General features: G+C 46.7%; 1 protein-coding gene across 1 annotated transcript; it reads right to left on the reverse strand.

Moving 5' to 3' along the window:
- Positions 1 to 1,155: 1,155 nt before the first annotated feature.
- On the reverse strand, positions 1,156 to 20,611 carry BOK (BCL2 family apoptosis regulator BOK). Its single transcript, XM_057408409.1, has 5 exons — positions 20,299 to 20,611; positions 19,187 to 19,525; positions 15,197 to 15,325; positions 7,301 to 7,464; positions 1,156 to 1,657 (listed from the first exon to the last, which is right to left on the reverse strand). The coding sequence occupies exons 2-5, from the start codon at positions 19,407 to 19,409 to the stop codon at positions 1,532 to 1,534; spliced, it is 642 nt and encodes a 213-aa protein (XP_057264392.1). The 5' UTR covers positions 19,410 to 19,525; positions 20,299 to 20,611; the 3' UTR covers positions 1,156 to 1,531.
- Positions 20,612 to 23,391: the final 2,780 nt, after the last annotated feature.

Consider the following 23,391-nt stretch of genomic DNA (forward strand, 5'->3'; position numbering starts at 1 on the left):
TTGGTCAGAGCACAGCACGGTACTTGCTAGCAGAAATCTGTTGCACAGGTATAACCAAAAAGTAAAGGCTTTGCTTTATTCTCAAACCATTTGTTACTTCTGAACCGAAGGAGTGAAGCCCCTCTAAACACAGGTTGCGGGAGGGAAATCAGGATTTAAAAAGCACCAGACAAACAGCAAAACCTCCTGTAATGCAACATGTGCTTAACCCAGAGCAGAGTTTTTCTGCAACATCATGCTCCTGGGAGCAAGGCACCTTGCTGAGTGTCTCGTTGTGAGGCTTTGGCAGAGAAGAGTCTCCACTGCCTTGCCTCGCAAACAGAAGCAGGGCCTCAATATTGTCAGTGAAAACACCACATTTCTGACATGGTAACAACATGGGTTAAATTTCTGTCATGAACCAGGCGAGTTGTAGTTTTAACACGTTAACATGTTCTACCAGGGGAAAAGCTGGAATATTTTTAGCATGGCCTGAGTGTTTGTCTCTGCACTGCTCTGGCCTTTTTTGGAATTTTTAACTTTGGAAACAAATACAATACCCTTTGCAATAGTGAAACACCACCTATTTTCTTTTATTGTTTGCCACACAAATGACTGCAAGTTGTACTCCTGAAGACATTCATCGAGAAACATAAACCAGCTACATCTGACACAGCTTTCCCCTTTCACAACTTAAACATCACTTACTGCTTCCCTAATTCCTGCCCATGCTCCCCAGCCTTTCCTACTTACATGCTTAGTTCTGACAAAACCCCAGTGGAGAAATCATTCTTCTTCATTACAAAATGCAATTCCAAGTTATTGCTTGAAGGCATTGCCCCTTGCTCTCCTGTTTGAAATGGCACGTGCACACCAAGAGGGGTCGATGAAACACACTGCAAACTGCATCCCATGCATCTGTCCCTCATGCAGTCCCATTTCCAGGATATGCCACGGACAAGCATCTGATGACAGTATGTTTGGGCTTAATCACAATAAAACCCCACAGCTGCATTTTCCCCTCCACTGTGCAGTGCTGGGGACAGAGCCCAGCAAGTCAGAGTTGGGTATAAAGAAGGAGATGGAGTTTAAGCACAAAAGTAACAAGAACTGATGCAAGGCAAGTCTGCGGACTGAAAGGAGAATCACATGGAGAGAAGGAGAGACTCTACCCATTTCAAATAATACCCCCTTCCTCCTCCCCTCTGCCTGGCACTAGCATAAGCATGGAACAGAGCCATAAGACACCAATGTCAGACAGTCCACACTGCACACAGCTGCAATCAGCATGCCCAGGGACTGGCAATGTCCAGGCCACACAAACAAGTCCCCCAGGCAAACAAGACTCTTGAAAGGATTAATGGTGAGAGTCTCTCCTGTGGGTGCAACAAGGAGACTGTGGTTGATCACTTGCTCCCAGCTGAAGGGAGAGGAGAACAAGCCTTCTGTCTGACACGGGTCTTCTCTTCCTCCTCTTCAGAGACTGGCACTACCGCTGCTTCTGGAGTGGGGGAGGAGATGGGGCAGGGGGGTTGCACTTGATGACTTGAGTTCATCTCTCAGGCAGCAGGACGAAGAAGATAGCCTTGAGGAAGTGACCAAAGCTGCAAACAGCGGACACGAGCCAGTGGGAGCGGAGGCTGGGGTCAGTGTTCACCACGCATTTTGTGATGTCTGCCTGTAGGGGAGGGAACAGAGATCGTCAGAGAGATGCCTTGAACCACCTCAGCCACCAGGGCAAATTCTCCTGGCCCCACAACCCACAGCACCTCACCATCATTGCTGCAGCTCCACTGTGCCACACTGTTCACAACACAAATGTTTGCTCTGACACTTCATAGAATCATAGAATCGTTAGGGTTGAAAGGATCTTAAGATCACCTAGTTCCAACCCCCCTGCCATGGGCAGGGACACCTCACACTAAACCATGTCACCCAAGGCTCTGTCCAACCTGGCGTTGAACACTGCCAGGGATGGAGCATTCACAACCTCCCTGGGCAACCCATTCCAGTGCCTCACCACCCTAACAGGAAAGAATTTCTTCCTTATATCCAACCTAAACTTCCCCTGTTTAAGTTTTAACCCATTACCCCTTGTCCTATCACTACAGTCCCTAATGAAGAGTCCCTCCCCAGCATCCCTATAGGCCCCCTTCAGATACTGGAAGGCTGCTATGAGGTCTCCATGCAGCCTTCTCTTCTCCAGGCTGAACAGCCCCAACTTTCTCAGCCTGTCTTCATACGGGAGGTGCTCCAGTCCCCTGATCATCCTCGTGGCCCTCCTCTGCACTTGTTCCAACAGTTCCATGTCCTTTTAATGTCGAGGACACCCAAACTGCACACAATACTCCAAGTGAGGTCTCACAAGAGCAGAATAGAGGGGCAGGATCACCTCCTTCGACCTGCTGGTCATGCTCCTTTTGATGCAGCCCAGGATACGGTTGGCTTTCTGGGCTGCGAGCACACACTGCCTGCTCATGTTCATCTTCTCATCGACCAACACCCCCAAGTCCTTCTCCACAGAGCTGCTCTGAATCTCTTCTCTGCCCAACCTGTAGCTGTGCCTGGGATTGCTCCCACCCAGGTGTAGGACCTTGCACTTGGCATGGTTAAACTTCATGAGGTTGGCATCAGCCCACCTCACAAGTGTGTCAAGGTCCCTCTGGATGGCATTCCTTCCCTCCACTTCCCTTCCACTGTGAGTTATAAAATTGGGCTCAAGAGCTCTACAAAACACATTTTCCTCATTCTGCACCAAAAAAAATCAATATCCTCTTTCTTCACTCCTGGGGAAAGAAATGCTACAGCAAGATTGTCAAGCATCTTCCATTTAGAATAGCTCAATAAGAGAAACTTTTATTCCCTTTTCAAAAGAGCTAGGAGGGCTTGGCAGTATCAGCATTCCCACCCTTTTCTGTAAAGTAAAATGCTTCCCAGAGGTTGTCCTGTTTAATATCAGCTCAAGTTGCTTGTACTTTTTCTCTTCCCTTAATGTTTTATTTGGAATTTGTTCAAGCAAGCCAACCCTCAATTTAAATCTAAAGCAATGCAAGCTTTGTTTGTGGAAATATGTGTGCTGGCAGAGATGCCTCCCAGACACGTGGGCCAGATTTAAAGATCGCTTGGGCAGCTGGCTTCAAGTATTAACAAGAATAGAAGTTGGCCTGCAATGAATAAAAATGACAACAATCCAGCAAATTCATGAAGACAGGATCTCAGCTGGCATTGGAAAGAAAAGGTGGAAAATATCTGGAGGGTAAAGCAAACGGGACAGAGGTAGATAGAAAATTGCATCTTCTGGTGGGGGAAACAAAGTTCCCTCAGCGATATAACTGAGTTTGATTAAACTCCAGGCTAGCACAAGGAGACAGACGGACTGTAGCTCTGTAACAGAGGGTGCTCTACTAGCACATCCACTTGACAGTTTTCAAAAATGCCTTTTGGGTGGCAAATGTGAACAAGAATCAGGTCAGAAGGGGACAAACAGCTTTTTCTTTACAGGCTTAGCTCAGCGGTTTTCCAAGTTTGCCTTCTGACACAGGTCTCTCATTGACCAAGCAGGGGGAAGTCACACTCTCAACCCTGAGATGTTCCTGCTACAGAACAGGACACAAGAGCTACTGAATACAATAATCTTTACCAGTATTTCTGCCTGTGTTCAAGACATTGAGCCTCACCTGACCAACCTTGGTAATAACCAGAAGAAAACAAAAGGTGACTGAGGGGACAAATCCTCATGCCCTGGTAGTGAGTACAGCTGCACTAACCGACTCCACCATGATCTTCAGACCAAAGGTCTGTTGACAGCAGTCTTGAGGCTGGCCTCCCACACATTTCCTCACATTTCACACATAGAAGTCTGAATGGCTGGCATGCTGAATCACCCTTGCGCTGCTGCTCTTCAGGGATCACTAGGAGATGCTGAACCCACAAAGAACTGAGAAGTGGAGACTGCAGGAGGAATGAATACAGGCATGAAACTATGGGCAGAAACAGGGTGACAGGAGGAAATGCATTGTAGAGGGAAGTAAAATGGGTCTGCCTAAAAGCTTTCAGTGATGGCTTAGCAAAGTCACCCTGTTTGCATTTGAAAACAGTCTGACCTTATTCAGCCTACCCAATTTTAGGGACCTGCACCATGTCATATTTAAAATGCAGCTGTGTCAAGCTGTCTCTTTAGTCAAGAGAAGTCATAATGTGCAGTTACCAGCCTGAACATGTATTTAGATGTTAAAGCAGCTGAACAATAATAAACCTAAGCTCTAAACGTTTTAAGTGCCTCATGTGAACCAGTACAAAGCCCAGCTATGAGCACTAGGTTGATTATAGCTGCAGAAGGTTGACTTCCAGACGAGAAAGTGTGGACTCCCTACTAAAGGCAATGAACTCGCTGCGGTTAATCAAGAGGAGCTGCAGTCAGAAGAACGTAACAAATTTGCATTGTGCTTGCTTAGATAAACAAAATTGCTCAGCTGTTTAACAACTCCCTCAGCTACTGTTATTCAAATAAAGCATACCTGATAAGCCACTGGAACTGAAAATAAAACAGGTCTTTTAGTCTTGTGAGGCGCTGATAATCTGCTGCAATGTCAGTTTTATCTTTGCCTGTTAATTGTTCAAACGAGTTCAAGTCCCATGCTCTTCTCTGCAGCTAATGTATGTAACAGATGCTGAAAAAAAGTAATAAAAACCCCCTTTCTTTTCTGCTGAGACTGCAAACTCTCCCCAGGGAGAGATGGTGCCTTAAAAGGTGAAACATTTCTTGTTTCTCCTAAGAGGTTTGGTTTGGGTTGGGCTTTGAGGGGTAGGGTCATTCTCCATCCTATGGAGATGGTATCAGAACCTGCTGCTAAGCAGTTCAAATGCCTTTTCAAGGTCTTCACCGTGGCTTTTGTGGGACAGCTCGAAGCACAGTGGCTCCTCTTGGCAGGCTGAGCCGGAGCTGATGAGTAAGAGATGGGGACTGTGTGTACAGGGGAAAGGAGGATTCCGTACCAAGACAAACTAACAACCAGCAGATGAACGGATCCCCACTACAGAGTGATTTGTCTGGCACATTTGTAAACAAGGCTGGGAAATTTCACACTGCAGTGCCTGGATCAAGAGGAACATTCAGGAAAGCACAGCGCAAGATGGCAAGAGGATGAGCAGCCTTTCCCCAGACTGAAGGAACCACTCATTTCTAGAGGGAAAATAACTCCTTGTTGCAGCCCAAAATTGCTGATAAGAGTACTGGAGACAGGCTGTAATCAGCCCAACCCAGCAGCTTTTACAGTTGCTTAGCTTGATAGGGGGCAGTGAGATTGGCTTCCCTTTCCTAGGGCCAGATCCCAAGAGGAAGCAGCATATGTTTAGCAACTTCAATAGAAGTATGCTTGCCATACAAAGAGGGATCAGGGGCAGAAGGACCTATCTGTGGATAGGACTTATCTACTCACCTTCAAGGAACTGCTTCTGGTCTGAGGATGGGTTTTGTGGCTTGTTTGCTACGCAACAAACTTTAAAAATATATCCATTTGGAACTATCAAAACACCCAGTTTTGAATTCTAATAATGTAATACAAAAATTAAAACAAGATGCTAACTTATCAGAGCATGCATGTCTTACCAAAACAAAGGAAAAAAATAGTTGGAAACTAGGAGGAGATGTGTTCCTATGCAACATTTCAATTTTAATGAAACTGGATTTTTTTCCAAAGGAAAAATTGTTTCAGAGAATACATTTCAACCATCTCTACAGGTACCCAGTTAAAGTAAGCCTCAAATGATAGTGAGGCAGGGATTTCAAAGGCAGGAACAGTGCTACTTAATCAGTTGCTTTCCCAGGATTTCCTCTTCACCTGCCTCAGCACAATTATTTGTGCAAATGCAAAATGAAACACATCAGGACATTCAGATTAGAGGTCACTTTTCAGCCCAATCAAGCAGTTCCCTGACTCAGTTGAGAACCCAAAGTCACATAGCTTTAGACAGGGCAAGGACGATTTAAGGTGGCAATCACACTTAGCAAACGCAAAGGATCCAAATTCAGAACAATGCCACTTTTCCAATTGCCCTTTATCAAAAAGCTGCTTCACTCCTGGAGAAACTGGGTGACTGAGTTAGGTACAGGCACATCTGGGGGGGCCTCAGCACAGAGAAGCAATGTTCAGTTTGGAAAAAGACATCTCTCTGGTCTGAGTGGGGCTGGGAGCCTGACCATTTCCTGATGGCTTGGGAATAAGCCCTCTTCTTGGGAAGGAGGGGATTTGCAACTGTGGCTCAGTCTGGAAAGAGTGCATATGTCGGGAACAAGATGTCCCATGATCTCAGTGGTGGCATATGGCAATATTTACCTCCAGGCAGCATCCGCCAGCAGTACAAAGTGCTTTTGGTTATATTGCTCCAAGAAGAGTCTATATCCCTGCCAGAAAGGCACAAAGACCCTGGCACATCTGTACATTACCCAACTGCTAACCACTTACATAGCCAACCAGTCAGCTCAGTCTCCTGGGGAGGTCACTAGAAAAGTGTCTGGCTATTTCACAGCACCAAAGTAAAGCTCTTACTCTGAACCATCCTTCACAAGAGCATTGTATTTTCCATTGGGTATAGAGAGAACCAAATAAACCAGATGCTTAAAGCCATATAATATGGAATCCAAACCAGTGCAGAGCAGCACCATGCTTTACCCATCGTCTCAGAGCAGTCCTATGACATAGCCAGGAGCCCTCCCACTGTGGATGGGTGTTATGAGTGCCCTTCAAAGCATAAGTGTGCTACAATTTGAGCTACTTCAGAAGTTATTCATGGAACACTCTAAAGGTCAGGGAATGGCACAAACTACTGAGTTTCAATATCCCTTTCAAATTCCTTATGGTGGTAAGTCACGTTAATATACTAAGCTTTGATCTGGAGAACCATGGAGCAGATGAAAGGGGAACTAAGTTGGCAGGCCTCATTTTTTTCAGTTTCTAGAAAAGAGCTGCCCAACAGAATGACCCCTCTTTACAGTCTCTGGCTATGACTGGCTGGCAGCTCCAGAGGTGTGCAGGTCAGGAACAGAATAGGCCTTGGTGAGCTAGGATTGAATTATTCTGGCACAGCTACACAGGAAGCTGAGGACCAAAGCAGCTGATGCTGTCAAGGACAGGAACAGAAGGCAGTAAGAGCTACATGGAGCCCAAGAGAGGTGTAAGTAGGACAGTGGTGGCTGTGGAAGAGAATCTCATCCAATGTTTTTCTGCTCAAAGCTGCAGTGGGGATACTCTGGCTTTCATTAGCTGGGATATTTTCTGGTCTGCATGTGTGGGAGCAAGCTCAGTCAGACAGCATCTCTTACCCAGCCTCCTCTCCTCTTCAGCCATGTCACCAAGGTCTTGCGGACAAACTCCCCCAGGCAGTCTACGATAGTGTGAACCATGGCTGGCTGTGCGTGCCGCACACAGTCCACTGACAGCCCAGCTGCCACAGCATAGAGAGACACCACCTTGCCCCATGTTATGCCTGTGAAAAGAGGAAAGGTCATTCAGATTTAGATATGCATGCATAGCTTGGACTTGAATAATCAAAGGAAACAGCTCTCCTTCCTTACACATGCCTACTGCATGTGTGCAGCTCCAAGTTCAGGTGCAGCCACAGTTCTGCATGCTCTCCATCATCTGGGAAAAGAAATGCTAGGGTACCAGGAGTAGGGAAAACACTACACCTGGAGAAGCAGAATTGAATGATCTGACCTGGACATGGTTTGTCCCCCTCTCAGCACTGGCTACACACCTTTGGAGAATGCAGCCCAAAGGTACCATCAGAACAGTGAAAATGTGCACCACCAAGGTTTGTATTGTTATTAAGGCTCAGCCATACACATGATGCACAGGAGGTGATTGAATTCAAAGAGTTTGAACAACCTGGGGATTTGCCACCAGCACAACTCTTAAACACCCTTTAGACAAAGTGTTCCTGTTTTTTTTAGATCAGAGGAGACTGTTCCAATATGACGTGCAAAGCACATGACATAGGAAGAACATCTTCCATAACACAAGAGCAGAAAAGGAAGGCAAAGGTACAGGGCCAAGGGGGTTGGTGTTCTCCTTGATGCAAGGAATATGACTCAGTCTCCACCTGAAAACAAGGTAGCTTCAAGAATTTGGCCATGCTGCCCATAATCATTAACATTGCATATCCTGTCCCACTGAAGGCAGTGCAGGGACAGAGGGTCAGTCAGTTATCTAATCTCCTAGAAAACAGCCTTCCTGCTAGGCTGACCTGCCAGCAGTGAATGCTCCGTGGAACTTGTCCCAGCAGCAGTCATCTTCCTGTTAAGGCTAGCGATGAGTGCTCAAGCTCAGTTCTGGACACGAGACACCCTCTCTGGGTCTCCCTCACAATTTGCCAACACCACTGGGCATAAACTGCCCATACTTAAACATTGCAGCTGGCACTCCCTCACCAGGCTTTTATCAGTGACCTGGAAATATAACCCTTCTGTACCACAGCCCAATGGCACACGGATTTCCTTTGGATCTGCTAGGTAGTTGAATTCCCCCTTAACTTTATTATCTGGAATAGCAGTATTCAATAAGTAGACTGTGAAGTATTTTACAGTGTTAGGTCTTTATGGAATCTATCCAAGGTCTCTCTCAAGTGTAGCCAGAAGCCAGGTGAAGTTTTGGTATTTAAAAACCACACAAACCACTTCTCGCTGGGTTGCAACAAGAACGAAAAGAGGTGAGAGGAAGGAAAGATTTGTTCAGTCACTACATCTAAGGACCAGGAGGGACTAAACACACAATCAGAAAACGGGATGTGCACAGCTGAGAAAGCAAACCCTTAAATATAGTCAAAATAAGGAGTCTCTCTCTTTCCTTCACTGCACTCCCAGATCCCCCAGGCACCCTGCTCCATCTCTTTGGACTGGAACTCCAGACTCCACAGCAGAGCTCCTCACATTCCTTTAAAATATGCACAGATTTCATGAGCATTTCCAAAATCCTTCCACTTAGTGCCTCAAAGGGACACTCGCAGTAACACCTAAGAGAAGCTATTGAAATGTCAGCCACAGCAACGGCTTGTTAGACTGAAGAAAACCCATCCAGCGTTTCAAAAAGGCCCTTTTGCACTGATGCAAGACCAAAATTTACAGATTGCTATTTTGTAGCTTTGCAACAACAGTAACAGCAGTAGCTGGGTGTCTCTGGTAATGCTCTGTCCTTCTCCAGTGCTATCTCCAAGATCAGAGGAAGTTACTAATATAGCTAAATTGGCTGTTATTCTGGTTTTAGTAGGTCCTGTGGTGTCCCTTCCCAAAGCTGTCACTCAGGAAGTTCACTGCCTATGTGGTATTCACACTGTTTATCTTTCTCGCATTGTGTCACCATGACAGCCAGTGGAACGAGCCAGAAAGAGACCATGAAACCACATGAGAAAATACTAGGCAGAAGGGTTCTCCTGGCAAGAAACAGGCTGTCCTGTTGCAGGTCAATACATCTCCACCCAGTTAAAGAGGGTGTAACGGGTTACCTCTTGCTGAACACAGTCTGGACTAGAGCCACACCTAGCTTATACTCAGCCTTAGTGTAAGTCAGTTTGTACAGTTCTCCATCCCTGCAGAAACGTGGCTCCTTGCATCTTGAGTTACATGAACCAAAGTTACCCAGAATTCCAGGGAAGAGTTCACTGGCTTATACCCAAGCTCTCACTGACAGTGCTCTTTCTTGAGTATCTGAAGCAAGCCTGTTAGCTTTGAGGTATTTACATGGCAGTCACTAAGACTGCTAGGGAGCTGAGGACACCCTGGTAGAGAGAGCTGTAGTCTTGGTTAGCTTTATTTTAAACCCAAGCTTCTCTTTCCAACAGAAGTGTATCCACAACCTATGAAAGATAAAGGCTCAACAGACCCATGATTTCCTTAACACACAGGAAAGCAGTTTGCCCTACAGATGTGTCAGTTCAGGAGTCTCTTCTGAGGGAGGACAGAGAGAAAGCCCTTCAGCTCTGGCTTCCCTGCCAAGGCTGCTGAATAGTGGTGCTTGCTGCAGGACTTGTGCAAGGTGAACGCTTCCTCAGGACACTGACAGAGCCCCTCTCCCTTTCTCAAAGACAGCAGAAAGAGGGCAAGCTGTCGGCCAATGCTCATCATAGTGATAGATGTGAATGGGTCAGCGGTCACTTTCCATGATCCTCCTCTTTACAGATCATTCCTATAAGGGTCAAACCAATTTGTCAATCTGCTTTTCCTGTTACTGGCAGAGCTGGGCCACAGGGGTGGGAGAGGAGGAAATCTCCTGATTCCTTGGCATGGAGACCCCTATTGCCACTGCTGGAGGCAGAAGATGGAAACAGCCTCTGGCTGGGCTCCTCACCTGAGGCAGGAAGGCACAGCTTATGCTCCTGTTCACACAAGAAGTTGTAGGAGAGCCCTCAAGCAAGGGAAGAGCAGACACCTCTAACAGCTGCTCTAGACCAAAGCTAGGCCATGCCTGTGCCTGGTTCCTCTGCCCCAGGAGGGCTGCAGCAGCCACCCAGCCCCAGGCAGGGCAGGGGCACAGCTACAGCAGCCCCCATCTGCACTTTTCCAGCTCCATTAACTTTTCTCTCTCAAGAACTCCCTTGGCAGGGTAGAGGAGCCCAATCTACTACTAAGGCAGTGCCTCTGCTCAATGTGATGACCAGGCCAGGGTCAGGGGGACCCTAGGTTCATGCATACCCTGGCATAACCTGGAATTGCATCTGCCCAGTGCACATGAGCAGAGAAGACACATTGTTTTGCTCAGAATTCCTCAAAGGTCTGGCTGCCATCCACATTGGGTGAAATGAGCACTCATCACCCAGCAAGACAATCTACTCGCAGCTTCCCATTGTTTGGGCTAGCATGCACAGGAGCTAACAAAAAGAGGGAATGGAAAGCTGGCCCAGAAAGGAACAATAAAAACATAGAAAGTTCTGAGGGATCTGCTCACAAAGGTGGAACAAAAGGATATGGAAAAAGTGAAAAGTTGCTTAGAAGGCATTTTAAAAAATAGGAAATACAAGTTGCAGACCCAAGGCCAGTCATGGAGCTGGAGGTATGTAAACACTGGCGAGCCCAGGGGAAAAATGAATTAGCAGAAGACTGCTCTTGAAAGCGTTCCTGCTGCATATGAGCTTGTCTGCCCCAGGGGAGAGCTGAGGAAGCCATGTTCAGAGCACCACACTATCCAAGGTTACTCAATTAAACTTCCCCCTGCTCCACACAGCATCAAAGCCTAACTTGCAAATCAGACCTAAGAGAAACATGATCAAGGGCTACATTTCAGCCACTGGGAGAATACAGCCAACACAATATACTCTCCTCTGGTGGACAGAAAGAAGCCCAGAGGGATGTGCACAAGGCAGGAAGCTCAGCTCAGAAGGCCTAAGCGATAAGGAAGCCATGGGATGCATTTCTAGCAGCATTTGCTGCTGTAGGGGTAAGTATTTTCTCCTAAGAACCATCACTGTTGTACAGGGTTCACTTGAGCCCAAGCACTCCTGATTAAAAAGTGACGAGCAACCAATACAAGCTTTGCAAGAGCCCACATACCTGGCAGCTCTTACTAACCAGAAGAACCTCTTTCCTTTAGGAAAGGAAAATGCATCTCCCTTTTCTACTTCTGTTTTTCCACAAAGTGACCCCTTCCTTCTGGGATTTATTTAAACAGCTAATGTAAATGCCAGCTCAGCCAGGCCCCAATCCAAAGCCTGTTAAAGTCAGTGGAAAGTCTCCTGCTGGCTGCAGAGCAGCTTTGGACCACGCACCAGAACCAGTGGTATTGTCCCAGCGGTGATGCTGCTGCAGATCCTTCAGCATCCAAAGCAGGTCTGGCTTCTGCAGTACCAGTCTCCAAACACTGGACTCTCATCACCCTCAATAACTAACAGGGAAGCAAAATACAGCTTAAGCCTTACCATGCTCTGTGAAATGCACACTTTCTGCCTGTATTCTCAGATGTTAATGTAACTGGGATTCAAGCTACATCAGAAAAAAGCCAAACCTGAGATAACTGGAATAGACACTCCTCTAAAGTTGAATATGGCACAATGTGCCCACGCATTGGGACCAGAAAGGATGCCAGATGTCCCCAATCCATCTAGGACTTGTGCTTAGTCAAGAGGTGCAGACTTTGGACCGGAAGCAAGCACAGCCAGTGCTACATTGTGAAGACTCAAAACCAGGCCAGAGTGTGGAAGAAGGCCATGTAAAGGATTAAGGAGAAAAGCTCTTCAGCAAGATAGAGTCAAACCCTCCCCCCCCTTGCTGGAAAGGCAATGTGAGTAACTAATGGGGCTCCCCAGACTGTCTGGGCACTGCAGTATCAGACTGAAGCTATTTTCTTAATAAACTGGACAGTGAAAACCAGACTGGAGATGCTTTAAGCCATTGGTAATTGGCATGAAAACTCAGACTGCACTTGAGCCTCTGGTTTCCTCTGCTCAATAAGAGCCTCTTTGCTCTGAACTATGAAAAAACCAGGAATGAATGTCTGGCTGCCACAGCCAGCTCTGATTTGCTGGATTTAGCATTAAACGCTGAGTCCTGAGAATGCAGTTGGGATCCAGGAATGTTAAAAATCAGTGAACTCCTTCCCCTCTGCAGCTCATCAGCTTTCTAGCAAGAAAAATTACAATAGCGGATTGATAAGTACACAACCCCAGCCTCACACTCACAGGTTATCCTGTTAGTTGCTCTGAGGCAGAGGTGGGAAAGAAGAAAAAGAGGAGCATACAGAGCACTGGGAAGGTTTGAATCCACCCCCTGTGCAGGCAGCCAACTGCCAGCCATTTAAGCAGCACGGTGTCCTCAGACAAAGGGCAGCACTGGCAACAGAGCTTGAGCCTGGGCTTCTACCATGTTCCCAGTGTCTCTATCATCTCCAGCTTCAAAGGGCTGAGTCCAGATCCTGTTCTTACTGTTCTGAAACCCCCAACTTTAGAATCAAGAGTTACAATTTGTAGCTTTATATTCAAGAAAACCTTTTTAAACCATCCACGCTTTGCACTTGACTCCTGAGCTAAGTTGAAGAACAACTTCTTCTAGAGAACAGCTCTTATGAGGAGCGGGTAAGGGAAATGGGGGTGTTTAGCCTGGGCAAGGAGGCTCAGAGCAGACCTTATTGCTGTCTAGAACTATGTTCTAGAGGTTGTAGTGAGGTGGGTGTCAGTCTCTTCTCCCACATAAAATGCAGTAGGACAAGAGGACAAGTTGTGCCAGGGGAGGTTTAGAGTGGATATTAGGCAAGATTTCTTCACTGGAAGTGTTGTCAAGCAGTAGAACAGACTGTCCATGGAGGTGGTTGGGTCATCATTCCTGGGAGTATTTAAAAGACTTATAGATGTGGTACCTAGGGACATGGTTTAGTGGTGAATTTGGTAGTGCTGGGTTAACTGTTGGACTCGATGATCTTAAAGGTCTTTTCTAATCTAAATGATTCTATGATTCTAAGAACACACACAGAAAAATGCAGCTCTCAATGAATGTGTCAGTATACATTGGTGAGAGCAGGAATCCCAGGAGCCAGCAGGACCTTCTCCCCAGCATCAGGTTTTTGCAGCACAGCAGCATGCAGCCTGCTCCACCCACAGCCATCCACCTTTCTGGCTTAATTCCCTGTCACTTCAGCTTTGGAGGTGGGCCAGTCCTGTAGTCAGCTATAGTCATCCAAGAAGATAACCTGCTTACCTGCAATGCAAATACCTGAGCCTGCAAACTTGACCTTCATTTTTCTGCAAGCCTTGACACAAGTGAAGCTCAGCTCTAAGTGACAAGACAGGGCACCCGCACTTTGAACACAGCCACACTCAGACATTCCTGACATACTTGCCCAGCTCTTGCTTTCCAGGCCCACAGAGCCTCCCAAGCCAGCCCACTGCAAAGGCAATCTGCATTCCAGGCATGATCTGAAAGAATGCCGAGGGCTGCAGTGCTAGCCACAGAATTCAATTCCATACATTTCCTATGACACAGCGTCAATTTTGCTCATCCAGGGAGGACATCTGCCCTGCTCAACCTGCCAGGAGCCCTGCTTGAGCAGTCCCTCTCAGAGATCTATTTTGTCATCTGTTGTGATTCAGGAGAGGATCTGTGCTTTCCACCACAACACACTTTAGGTCTGAAGGCCAGGGTGCCAGCACAGGGCTTCTCCAGGTTGTCAGTGGTTCCCATACAGTTCGTCCTCCTAGATAAGCATAGCCAATTGTGAAAGTAAAAAGGGTTTGAGTGAGGAAGCCTATCTGAAAGCACAACAAAAACCTGGACTTCTATCCTACTCCCAAAGTACAAGAATTACATTGACGCTTACCATGTCAATGTTACTGGATCCAGTCCTTTCACAGTACTATCCTGTGGCAAGTAGCTCTCTTTGGTTTTTTGTTTTGTTTAGTTTCCAGTCTCTAACATCTATTGTCCCTTCCACAGACAGCACAACAAGACATTGCAGAAAGCCTACAAACCATGTCAGGACTTGCATGACATAAATCTCCATGTAAAATGTTTCTCTTCCCGTGGTTCCCACCGACTGCATCCCAATGACAGGCAGCGACTGTTTTCGTGGCAGACTGAGGCTCTGTTGCAAGAACACAGCACAGAATGTATCCTTGCTTTTGACAATCATCTCTGACACCAGTCAAACAGAAGCAGAGGAACATTCACACCTAAACAGCGAGAAGGACAAAGCACATGCTCATCTGGAACAGCTGCCCTTGAGGGCCAGGACCCTCTGAGTGTCAGAAAGCAGAAGCAGCAACTGGAAGCAGCAGGCTCATTGCAGTTCTGGCTATTGCTGTGGGAAAGGAAGCCAGAAAGAGAGGAACTCCCTTGTGATGAGTTGGTTCTGGCTCCTAGCATCAGCAGTGTGAGCTGGAACAAGGGAGACTCCCATGTAATGAATCTTCTCCTGTTGCCAATGATGAGCAAAGGAGGTTGGAATGAGTGGCCTCCCTGTGCAAGAAGGTAACACCACCTCCTAACAAGGAAGGGCAGGAGATGCCTTCTAGAATGAGAGAGAACCTGCCAGGAGGATATAATAAAACAGGGCATTTCCCTGCCAGAACAACAGAGCATAGCGGAGCTGTCATTAAATCATTAAAGCAGGGCACATTGCCAAACTGCCCTCTCAGGCCCCACCTTGCAGGCTACCCCAGAAATATGCCTTCTCTGAGAGAGGTGGCTCCATCCTGTTCCCTTCCACCCAGCCCTGTCTGCGTATCTGTCAGGGCACAGTACCTGCGGTGAAAATCTGTGCTGCCACTGCCAGGAAGGCATCTGTCACCACTGTCTCCGAGTGCAGGGAGATGTTCAGTTGGCGGGCGATATTCCGGTAGACGTTGGGGCGAATGTATTCCAGCTCATCCCCTGGAAACAAATGGTCAGGAGTCAACATGCGGAACACCAAGTCCTGCTTTCACCACGTAGGAATTACAGCTGGGGCCACCTCACGTATCCCTTCAGCCAAAGAGACTTAACCCCAGATTCACCTTAGTTTAAGCAGGCAGCAGGGTCATTTAAATGCAACCCCTGCTACCTGCAGCCTGCTCTCCTAACATCCCCTGTGCTTGGGGGACAGGCAATAGCCCTATGCAGGTGGTGTAGCTGCAGTAATCCCCAATTATAAATGATGTTTCCCTGCTGCCTGTCTTTCCTCCAGTGCAGGAGACAGGCCTCAGATAAGCAAAGCCATCTCATTTTTCTTTGGAAGTGGAAAGGAGGCATGTACATCTATGTAAGCTTTTGAGAGATACACCCTTTCTCAACACCCCATCAGACCTGTACAAAAAGCATCAAGATGAGAGTGACTCAAAAATGCTGGAGGCTAATGAAAGTCAAAGATCCACCCAGAGCTGCATGACGATAATTGTACAGAGGCTATCAGCTCAGCTGTTTTCCTCTCACACAGGCACTTGAGTGACGATCTTGTCTTTCTCTCCTCCAAATGGTTAAAGAGATGTTCTTTTGCCTGGCTCACTCCTCAGCAACAAGGCTGCTGACACACAGAGACACACGCTTTCACTTCCAGGTTGTTTTTCCTCCAGCTGGGAAATGTTTGGAGGTGTTAGGCTGGCTTGAAGATGAAGATGGAAATACCAAGGACAAGCAGAGAACCTCCTCCCACAGGTTTGAGCTATGGAGCACGGGCAACAGCAGTGAAACTTATCCTCTGTGGCAAAACAAACTGTTTTTCAGCAGTAGAATTAATAAAGCTCATTATATGTATATTAAAAAAAAATCCATTCCAATGGATTTGTCTATTGGTGTTCACAGATATTTAATGAGGGTTGCACAGCTGCCATAGGAGCACGACACAACGCATACATTGCATGGGACCAAGGCCCTTTTCAAATGGAGAGTCCTATCTGGATTTAGAAGGACACTCCATGTCCTTCTGCACAAGGGTGCTGTAGGGCACCCAGGGAAGAGGAAATCTGGCACAACAGCCTTACATCCTACTGCAAAACCCAGATGACTTGCCCCAGTCAGATGGCAGATTGATCCTCCTGAAAATATCATTTTTGTGGGAACTAAAAAGGAAGATGCCACCTCAATCAGGAGCTTGTTACAGAGTCAGTAGCTATTGATCCTTAAGTCATTTAGCTGGCACCCAGCACAGCATAGGCAAAGACCAGCTCTACTGAATACCACAGACGAGCTCTCCAGGCCCTTTATGAATGTGGGATTGTCTCACACAATCTGATGGCAAGAGGAAACCCTGCCAACATATGTTCAGCCCTGATACAGGAAAACCTTAGTTGCATTACTCAACAGCTGTTTTCTTTTGCAAGGAGCATACAGGCTTCCTGGTAAATGTACGGAAATAGGGATAGCACTGCCTGTGGTTAGTGGAGATGGAGGCATGGGAGGGTGGGATCAGCACTTGGTAGCTTGCCACCGTTACAGTTTTTAACAAGCAGTGCCTGGAGGCCACAGATGAGATCAGGTTTTGGTTGGAGGCACATGTGTTGTTAAAGCAGGCCCTTCCCTGAAGCAATGCACAGGGCAGGCAAGAGCATTGACTGAAGAAAAGCACTTGGAAAGCAGTCCCAAGTTGAGGGAGACTGCCTGCCCAGGCAGCCACAGGTCCTCTCCAGCAGCACCTTACATTGGTGGCAGTCCTTGGTGCCCATGTTCCAGTGCCTGACTGTACACTTTGCAACATCCAGAGCAATTTTTGTGCTTCTCCTTGTTCCTCCAGGAGCTATGGAGGAATAGTCAGGACAGCAGTCACAATTTTCACATGCAGAAGCTCAGTTCAGTGGTAAAAGGGCACTTGTCTGGGTCTTAGCCGGAGGAGAGAGACATTCAAATAAACCAGACCTCTGACACCTATGGCAGGTTGGTCTGGGGTATCTCTTTGGCTATACCATTAAGTTTTACCAACTCTGACTCAATTGCACTAGTTAGCTGTTAATCCTCACTGAGCTGATGGGCTCTTGCTCCCCAAGACTGCAACTGCATCGCCTGTGCCCAGCACCTTCGCTCACCCACCAGCCAGTTCATCAGACTCCTTGTGCTCAAGAGGGCTAGGAAATACTCCAGCTTCTCATCTCCATGGGCTTCTCAGCACTATCACTGAGCAAAAACTAGCCTGCCTTGTTGCGCTGCTTAGCAAGCAGCTGAGCACTACCATTCCTGGCAGGTGGCTGGGTACTACTTGGACTTGTAATGGTTATAGCAGCAAAGGGGAAAAGAAAGACACAGGGCGTGTGGCAGGCAGAGCTTCTGAACAAACAGGATGAAAACAACTCTTCATCCTAACGAGGAGGACTGCTCACCCTTCTTGTTGCATGGGTACCACAAACAGATTTGTCAGAGAAGGCGCCAAGTTCTTGGGACCGTCAGCCAAATCTTTCCATCTGGACACAAGTAAGTAACCGGAGAGTCATTCAGAAGACGCCTTCAGATGCAGTCTGCCACCTGCTTGCCCTTTAACATGTTCCTGGCCACCCACAGAAGATCTGTGCAAACAGATCTCAACCCCCAACCCAGGTAGAGAAGAAATGGAGTTCAAAGAGGCAGTAGGATTGACAGAAGAACAAAAAAACCTCCAAAGACCAAACAACCATTGGAAAAAAGAAGTAAAATCAGCATAGGAGAGAAAAAGTGAACAAGAATAAATGAAAAAGAAGTCACTAAGAAAGGGGAGAAAGTGGGGAGACCAGCCTGATCCTGAGTTTGTTAAGCCCAGCTAAAGATTACTTCACCAAACTAATTTGAACTTCTGTAAGATTAAATCAGATGCAAATGTTAGTGGTAGTTTCCAAGCCAGATGTGAACTAATGTACTAGCCTGCAGGCAAAGAGGGATGTCAGAAGCAACTTCTGAGAATGAGGGTGTCAGCATCCTGAAAGACAAGCAGCTAGACTTGAGAACAGGAGGCTAAAACCTAAAGCAAAAGGCCAGGCAACTGTCAGCATTTAGTAGGTGCTGTTGTTGTTGTTGTAAGCACAACTCCAGAGTATGTCTTCAGGTAGCAGCCTACAGGCATAACCTTCAAATTGCTCCTCCTGCACCCTGGCAGTCACTTGTCCACGATGAGGGCTGGAAAGTTTGGGCAGTGTATGACAGGCAGCATCAGCCAACTCCAAGAAGAAGCAAGAAAACTCATGTTTTGCTCACGATTCAGGCAGGCAGAGGAAAATTAAGCACACTGTCATCATCCTGTCATTGAGAAGGGGCTTTTGCAAAATCTCCAACACACATGGTCTAAGCAAGTACACCTTGCTGCTGGGCAAGCAACTGATGAAGCACCGAGTCCAGAGGTAGCAGAACTCTACTAGATGGAAGTTTGGGTTGCATCACGAGAGACAAGTCACATCTGGAGAAAACAACGCAAGACCTGTTAAAGTGCCAAGCTGAGAAAGACTCCTGCAACTACTGTGAGAACTGTTTCACAGCTGGAGTCTTGTGCAGATAAAATTAGTTTGCTGTTGGGCTTCATTGGACTGCATGATGCTTTTAAGTTGTTCCAAGTCCTCAGAAAAAAAGTAGCTCTGCAGAAGCACTGCGCTGAGCTGTGCTCCAAGGGACTGATAAAACGTAAGTAAATGAGCTGTTTAGGGAATATGACTGAAACAAAATCTAAATGCCCAAAATAGAGAAGAAAACCCTCTGTATCATCAACGTGAAAAGCCTCTTGGCACTCATCAGTTCCAGAAACCTTAGCCTGGTCTGAATTGCTCCATATAGTTTCAGTTCCCACCCATACCTGCAGGCACTTACCCAGTCGCAGCAGTATGGTGGACACCTCGGCCAGCTTACCGCCAGGCACTGGTGCATTGTACTCAGGTTTGCTCCAGCTGACACCTGCTCGAATTAGCCTGGAATTGATGTAGTCTCTGCAGAGAGCCTTGGCCTGGGACACGAGCTCCTTGTCAGTGGGAGACCTGTCAAAAACCTCCATCACCTCTGCAGCAAAGACTGAGGAACGGCGTAGCACTTCCATCTTTGGCTGCTCAGCCTGCACCTCCACATACACTTGCTGGAAGGCTGAGCTGGTGCCTTACATGAGAATCTGCAGGAGCCGTGTAGTGATCCTCTGGTCTCTTGATCTCATTTCACCTGGTGAATAGAAGAATCTGTGAGTCCTTTAGTGTTGCAAAGATGTAAATCAAAACCCCAAGTATTGCACCTTACAGTTATGCTAAACATAGTAGTGTCATATTTGCTAAATATGCCTCTTACAGACAAGGGGCAAAATCTTCCATCCTTCAGCCACTCTCACTGGCAGCATGACACACAGAGGGGCTGCAGTTTTGAACTGTCAAGGTGTTTCTTCTTTCCCAGTTCACATTCAGCAGTCCTAGAATTACCCTTCAGAGAGACTGGATGGTCAGAGCGTGGAAGCAATTCGTAGAACATGTAGACAATCTCAGCTTGTTTCAATTAAACTGGGAAAAAAACAAACCCTGAATCCCAAATACCATCTCTGGTAACCTCAACCAGATGTCAGACTTCCAGCTCAGTAGGTCATGGATCTTTCTGAAGAAATGCCCTATTGCAAGAACAAGGGCACAGGAGCATCTGCAACATGCATACTATTTCTCAAAAACCTTTGGCAATAGCAGAGAGAGCAAACAGAAAAGCAGATTTTAAAGAAGTTTTAATGTGCAAATACCTAAAGAGAAAAAGAATTTTCAGAGGCACCTGAATTCATTTGTTGATTGGAGTTTTTTTACCCAGCGCTGCCTCTGAAGTCAGAGTGAGACCAGTTTTATTCAGTTGTTAGTAAATGTATTTTTCAGTCCCCAGTTTTAGACATCTACTTACAACAGCAATTTTCAAACAAAATAAAACCAGTTATTTTTGTTTCTGCCAATGAAAAATACACTTACCTCTCACGTTGCACTCATCGCCCCTCAGTGATTTCTTTTTGGGTTTGCTTTCATGCTTCTCTGGAAGATCTACATCAATGAATACCTGGTTTAGCATTCACAGGATACTGTCACACTCGTCCTCTGCAGAGCCCCAGACTTCTCCGTCTGACGCTCTGCAGGGCTCACACCAGTGCTTTCTTCGCCGTCCCTGTCAGCCTCGCATCCCACTGCACTCCACCGGGATTCTCCGGGCTTGCTCTGCTGCTTTTGAGGCACCCAGGCGCAGAGGAAAGCTGCTAGCTTTGGCCTTGTAAGGAAGATGAAATAACCGGGAGGTGGAGTAGCTATAGCCAGGGAGCCACGCTTTCTCCTCCCCTTTCTTCTCTCTTAAGGAGGTTCTACTGCCATCACACAGAGGCTTTGTTCAAGGACTCATCTTCGGGGTCAGGGCAGGAGAATAATTTCTGGGCCAGGTTATACCGTCCCATGTAACAGACAGCGAGGAATGCCCTGCTGAAACAGGAATAGCTCCTGGTGAATTCCTGCGGTGGCTTTTCCAGTGTTGATGCTGGGTGGTCCTTTTCATACAATAGCCACGTCGGGGAACTGCAGGTTGTCATACTTCAGCAGTGGGCTAAGCACACCAGTTCAGTAGAAATGAGATGATTAACAGAGAGCCACAGCCTGGGGCTGAAGCAAGTGGTGCTTGTATTCCCCCAAACTATGAGTAGTCTGGCTAATGAAGTGGGAGTAGTTTGCCCAGAATGAAGTGCTTTGCAGGAACATGTCCATAACATCTCAGTGTTTTAAGAAAGCTAACATATAAAGTTTAAGGAAAACACAAGAAGTAGTTTTAGAAATAGAAGTTTCCTGAAGACAAGAAATGATACCAGCCCAGATACAAATTCTCCCCAACAAATAACAATGTGTACACTAACAACTGGGTACCCAGCATGTTCAAATTACAGCCTTTCCAAAAGGAGGTTAGAAGCAAGAAGTAACTCTTGTCATCTCTTGCTTGTCACCTTTGAGAAAAGAAAGAGTCAAACACACCTCTCAAAGGTGTTGATACACAAGTACAACCTTCACCACTGCCGGTCTCAAAATTCAGGGATAAAATGTGAACTGCATAAAAAAGCACTATTATATGATGCATCAAATACTGTGGCCAACATCCAACACACAACTCATGCACATGTCTTGACACAGAGCATGTGCGTTGGTCTTCCATTACCTGGATTGCTGGAGATTGCTTTACTGCACTGGGAAAGGGGCTGCAAGGAAGAGTCCTCTTTCTGACCTGGCTTCTTCTGAGAAAGAATCAGGTTAATGAGAGGTACACAGTGCAGTCAGCAGGGGCTGCTGAAATACATGATGTGATCATATTAAGTTGGCAACAGTGGCTGTATCTCCAGCTGAGAGAGCTGGGCTTGTTCAGCCTGGGGAACAGAAAGCTCTGGGGAGACCTCAGAGCAGCTTCCGGTGCCTAAGGTGGATGACAAGAAACCTGGAGAGGGGCTTTTTACAAAGACATGTAGTGACAGGACAAGGGGGGTGGCTTTAAACTGACAGAGGTGATATTTAGATGAGATATTAGGAAGAAATTATTCTGTGTGAGGGTGGTGAGGCCCTGGCACAGATTGCCCAGAGAAGCTGTGGCTGCCCCATCCCCGGCAGTGTTCAAGGCCAGGTTGGACGGGGCTTGGAGCAACCTGGTCTAGTGGAAGGTGTCCCTGTCCATGGCAGGGGATTGGAACTGGATGAGCTTTAAGGTCCCTTCCAACCCAAACCATTCCATGATCCTATTTGCTCAACGCTTCTCTCATAAATTTGTTTTTATGCACCAGCCTCCCTCAAATATAAATACAGTGACAATAGACAGATGCCCGTCCCATAGAAGCTGAAATCAAGACTCCTGAGATCCTGTGCTCCTGCCCATCCCTCACCCACCCCTCCTCTGCAGAGTGTGCCTGATGGTCTTTTGGAAAAATCATATTTGTGCCTTCGCAACTCTGATGGCTGAAAAAATCATTAAAAATTATGCCTTAGCTTCCAGCAGCAGCTGACAACTTGAAACCTGGGTCCTATTTAAACTGTCCCTATTCAGAAGGGCTCTGAAACAAAAATGAATGCTTAAATATCAGTTTTGCTTAACTAATTATGTTTCCCAGAATTCTGGCAAATATTCAAGTGTCACGGTGCCTCCCAGCTCTCTGCGGGTGCCAACCCCATCCCACGTTGTTCCCTGCAGGATGTAGCACCTGCTTAACTTCCACCCTGCAGCAAACACACAAAAACTGGAAACATGAAGGCTGTGTACAATAAGCCAAATTTTATATATAAAAAAGCCCCATACAGCGGTGAATGGTATTCTGCTTATATTATTTACACACTAAAAATACAGCTTCACACTGAAAGGTAGCAGTAATAATAGAAGAAATCACAGCATGCAGTGTTCAGCTGAGCTCAAAAGAACAGAGTGTTACAATCCTGTCAGTGGATTCAGCTGCCAGTGTCATCTGAGCCCCTTTTTTCATAGTATGTTTAGGCTGTAACACTTAAGAGGCTGGATCTATACCGGAAAACCCTTGTGCCAAAGAAGTATCAGGAAAACAGTGCAGAAACAACTTGTATCACCCCAAATCACTGTTCCCAAGGTAGCTATTGCTGGCATTACTGGCTTGAAAAACAGGATCCACATCACAGTTCCTGCCACATTTGGTCACCCACATCTCATATGGGGCCACCAAACCAGCTTAGAGCATTCATACAGCATTCATCACAGAGGTACCATTACATTTTATAAGTATGTCAAGTGGAAACAAACCTTGGAGAAACCACATCAGCAAGAACACAGCAATAGTCTAAATGCGGGCAGCTTATCCGCGATATTGAATAATTTAGCTGTTAGAGCTAGCTGTGAGCACGCTTGGCTTATGAAAGGCTCTGCACGATATGGTTTCCTGCAAAAGCACAAGAATAACCCTGAGTGCCCTAGGAGGGAATTTGCAGCCTTGTTCACACAGCCTGGTTTCTATCAGAGGTATTGTTTTGTTTCACCTCTCAGTGCCAACCCCAGCTACTTCACACAGCCTACAACTCCAGCAGGAA

Source organism: Pezoporus wallicus, unplaced genomic scaffold (assembly GCF_028554395.1).
Source record: "Pezoporus wallicus isolate ANWC-B61680 ecotype Strahan unplaced genomic scaffold, APGP_CSIRO_Pwel_v1 contig_4238, whole genome shotgun sequence".
In the NCBI taxonomy this organism is placed as follows: domain Eukaryota; kingdom Metazoa; phylum Chordata; class Aves; order Psittaciformes; family Psittacidae; genus Pezoporus; species Pezoporus wallicus.

Coding starts and splice junctions, on each gene's coding strand:
- BOK (XM_057408409.1), bottom strand. CDS start 19,409: ATGGAAGTGCTACGCCGTTCCTCAGTCTTTGCTGCAGAGGTGATGGAG. Junction 15,326..19,186: donor CACCATACTGCTGCGACTGG/GTAAGTGCCTGC, acceptor ATTTGTTTCCAG/GGGATGAGCTGGAATACATT. Junction 7,465..15,196: donor AGCACAGATTTTCACCGCAG/GTACTGTGCCCT, acceptor CTCTTTTCACAG/GCATAACATGGGGCAAGGTG.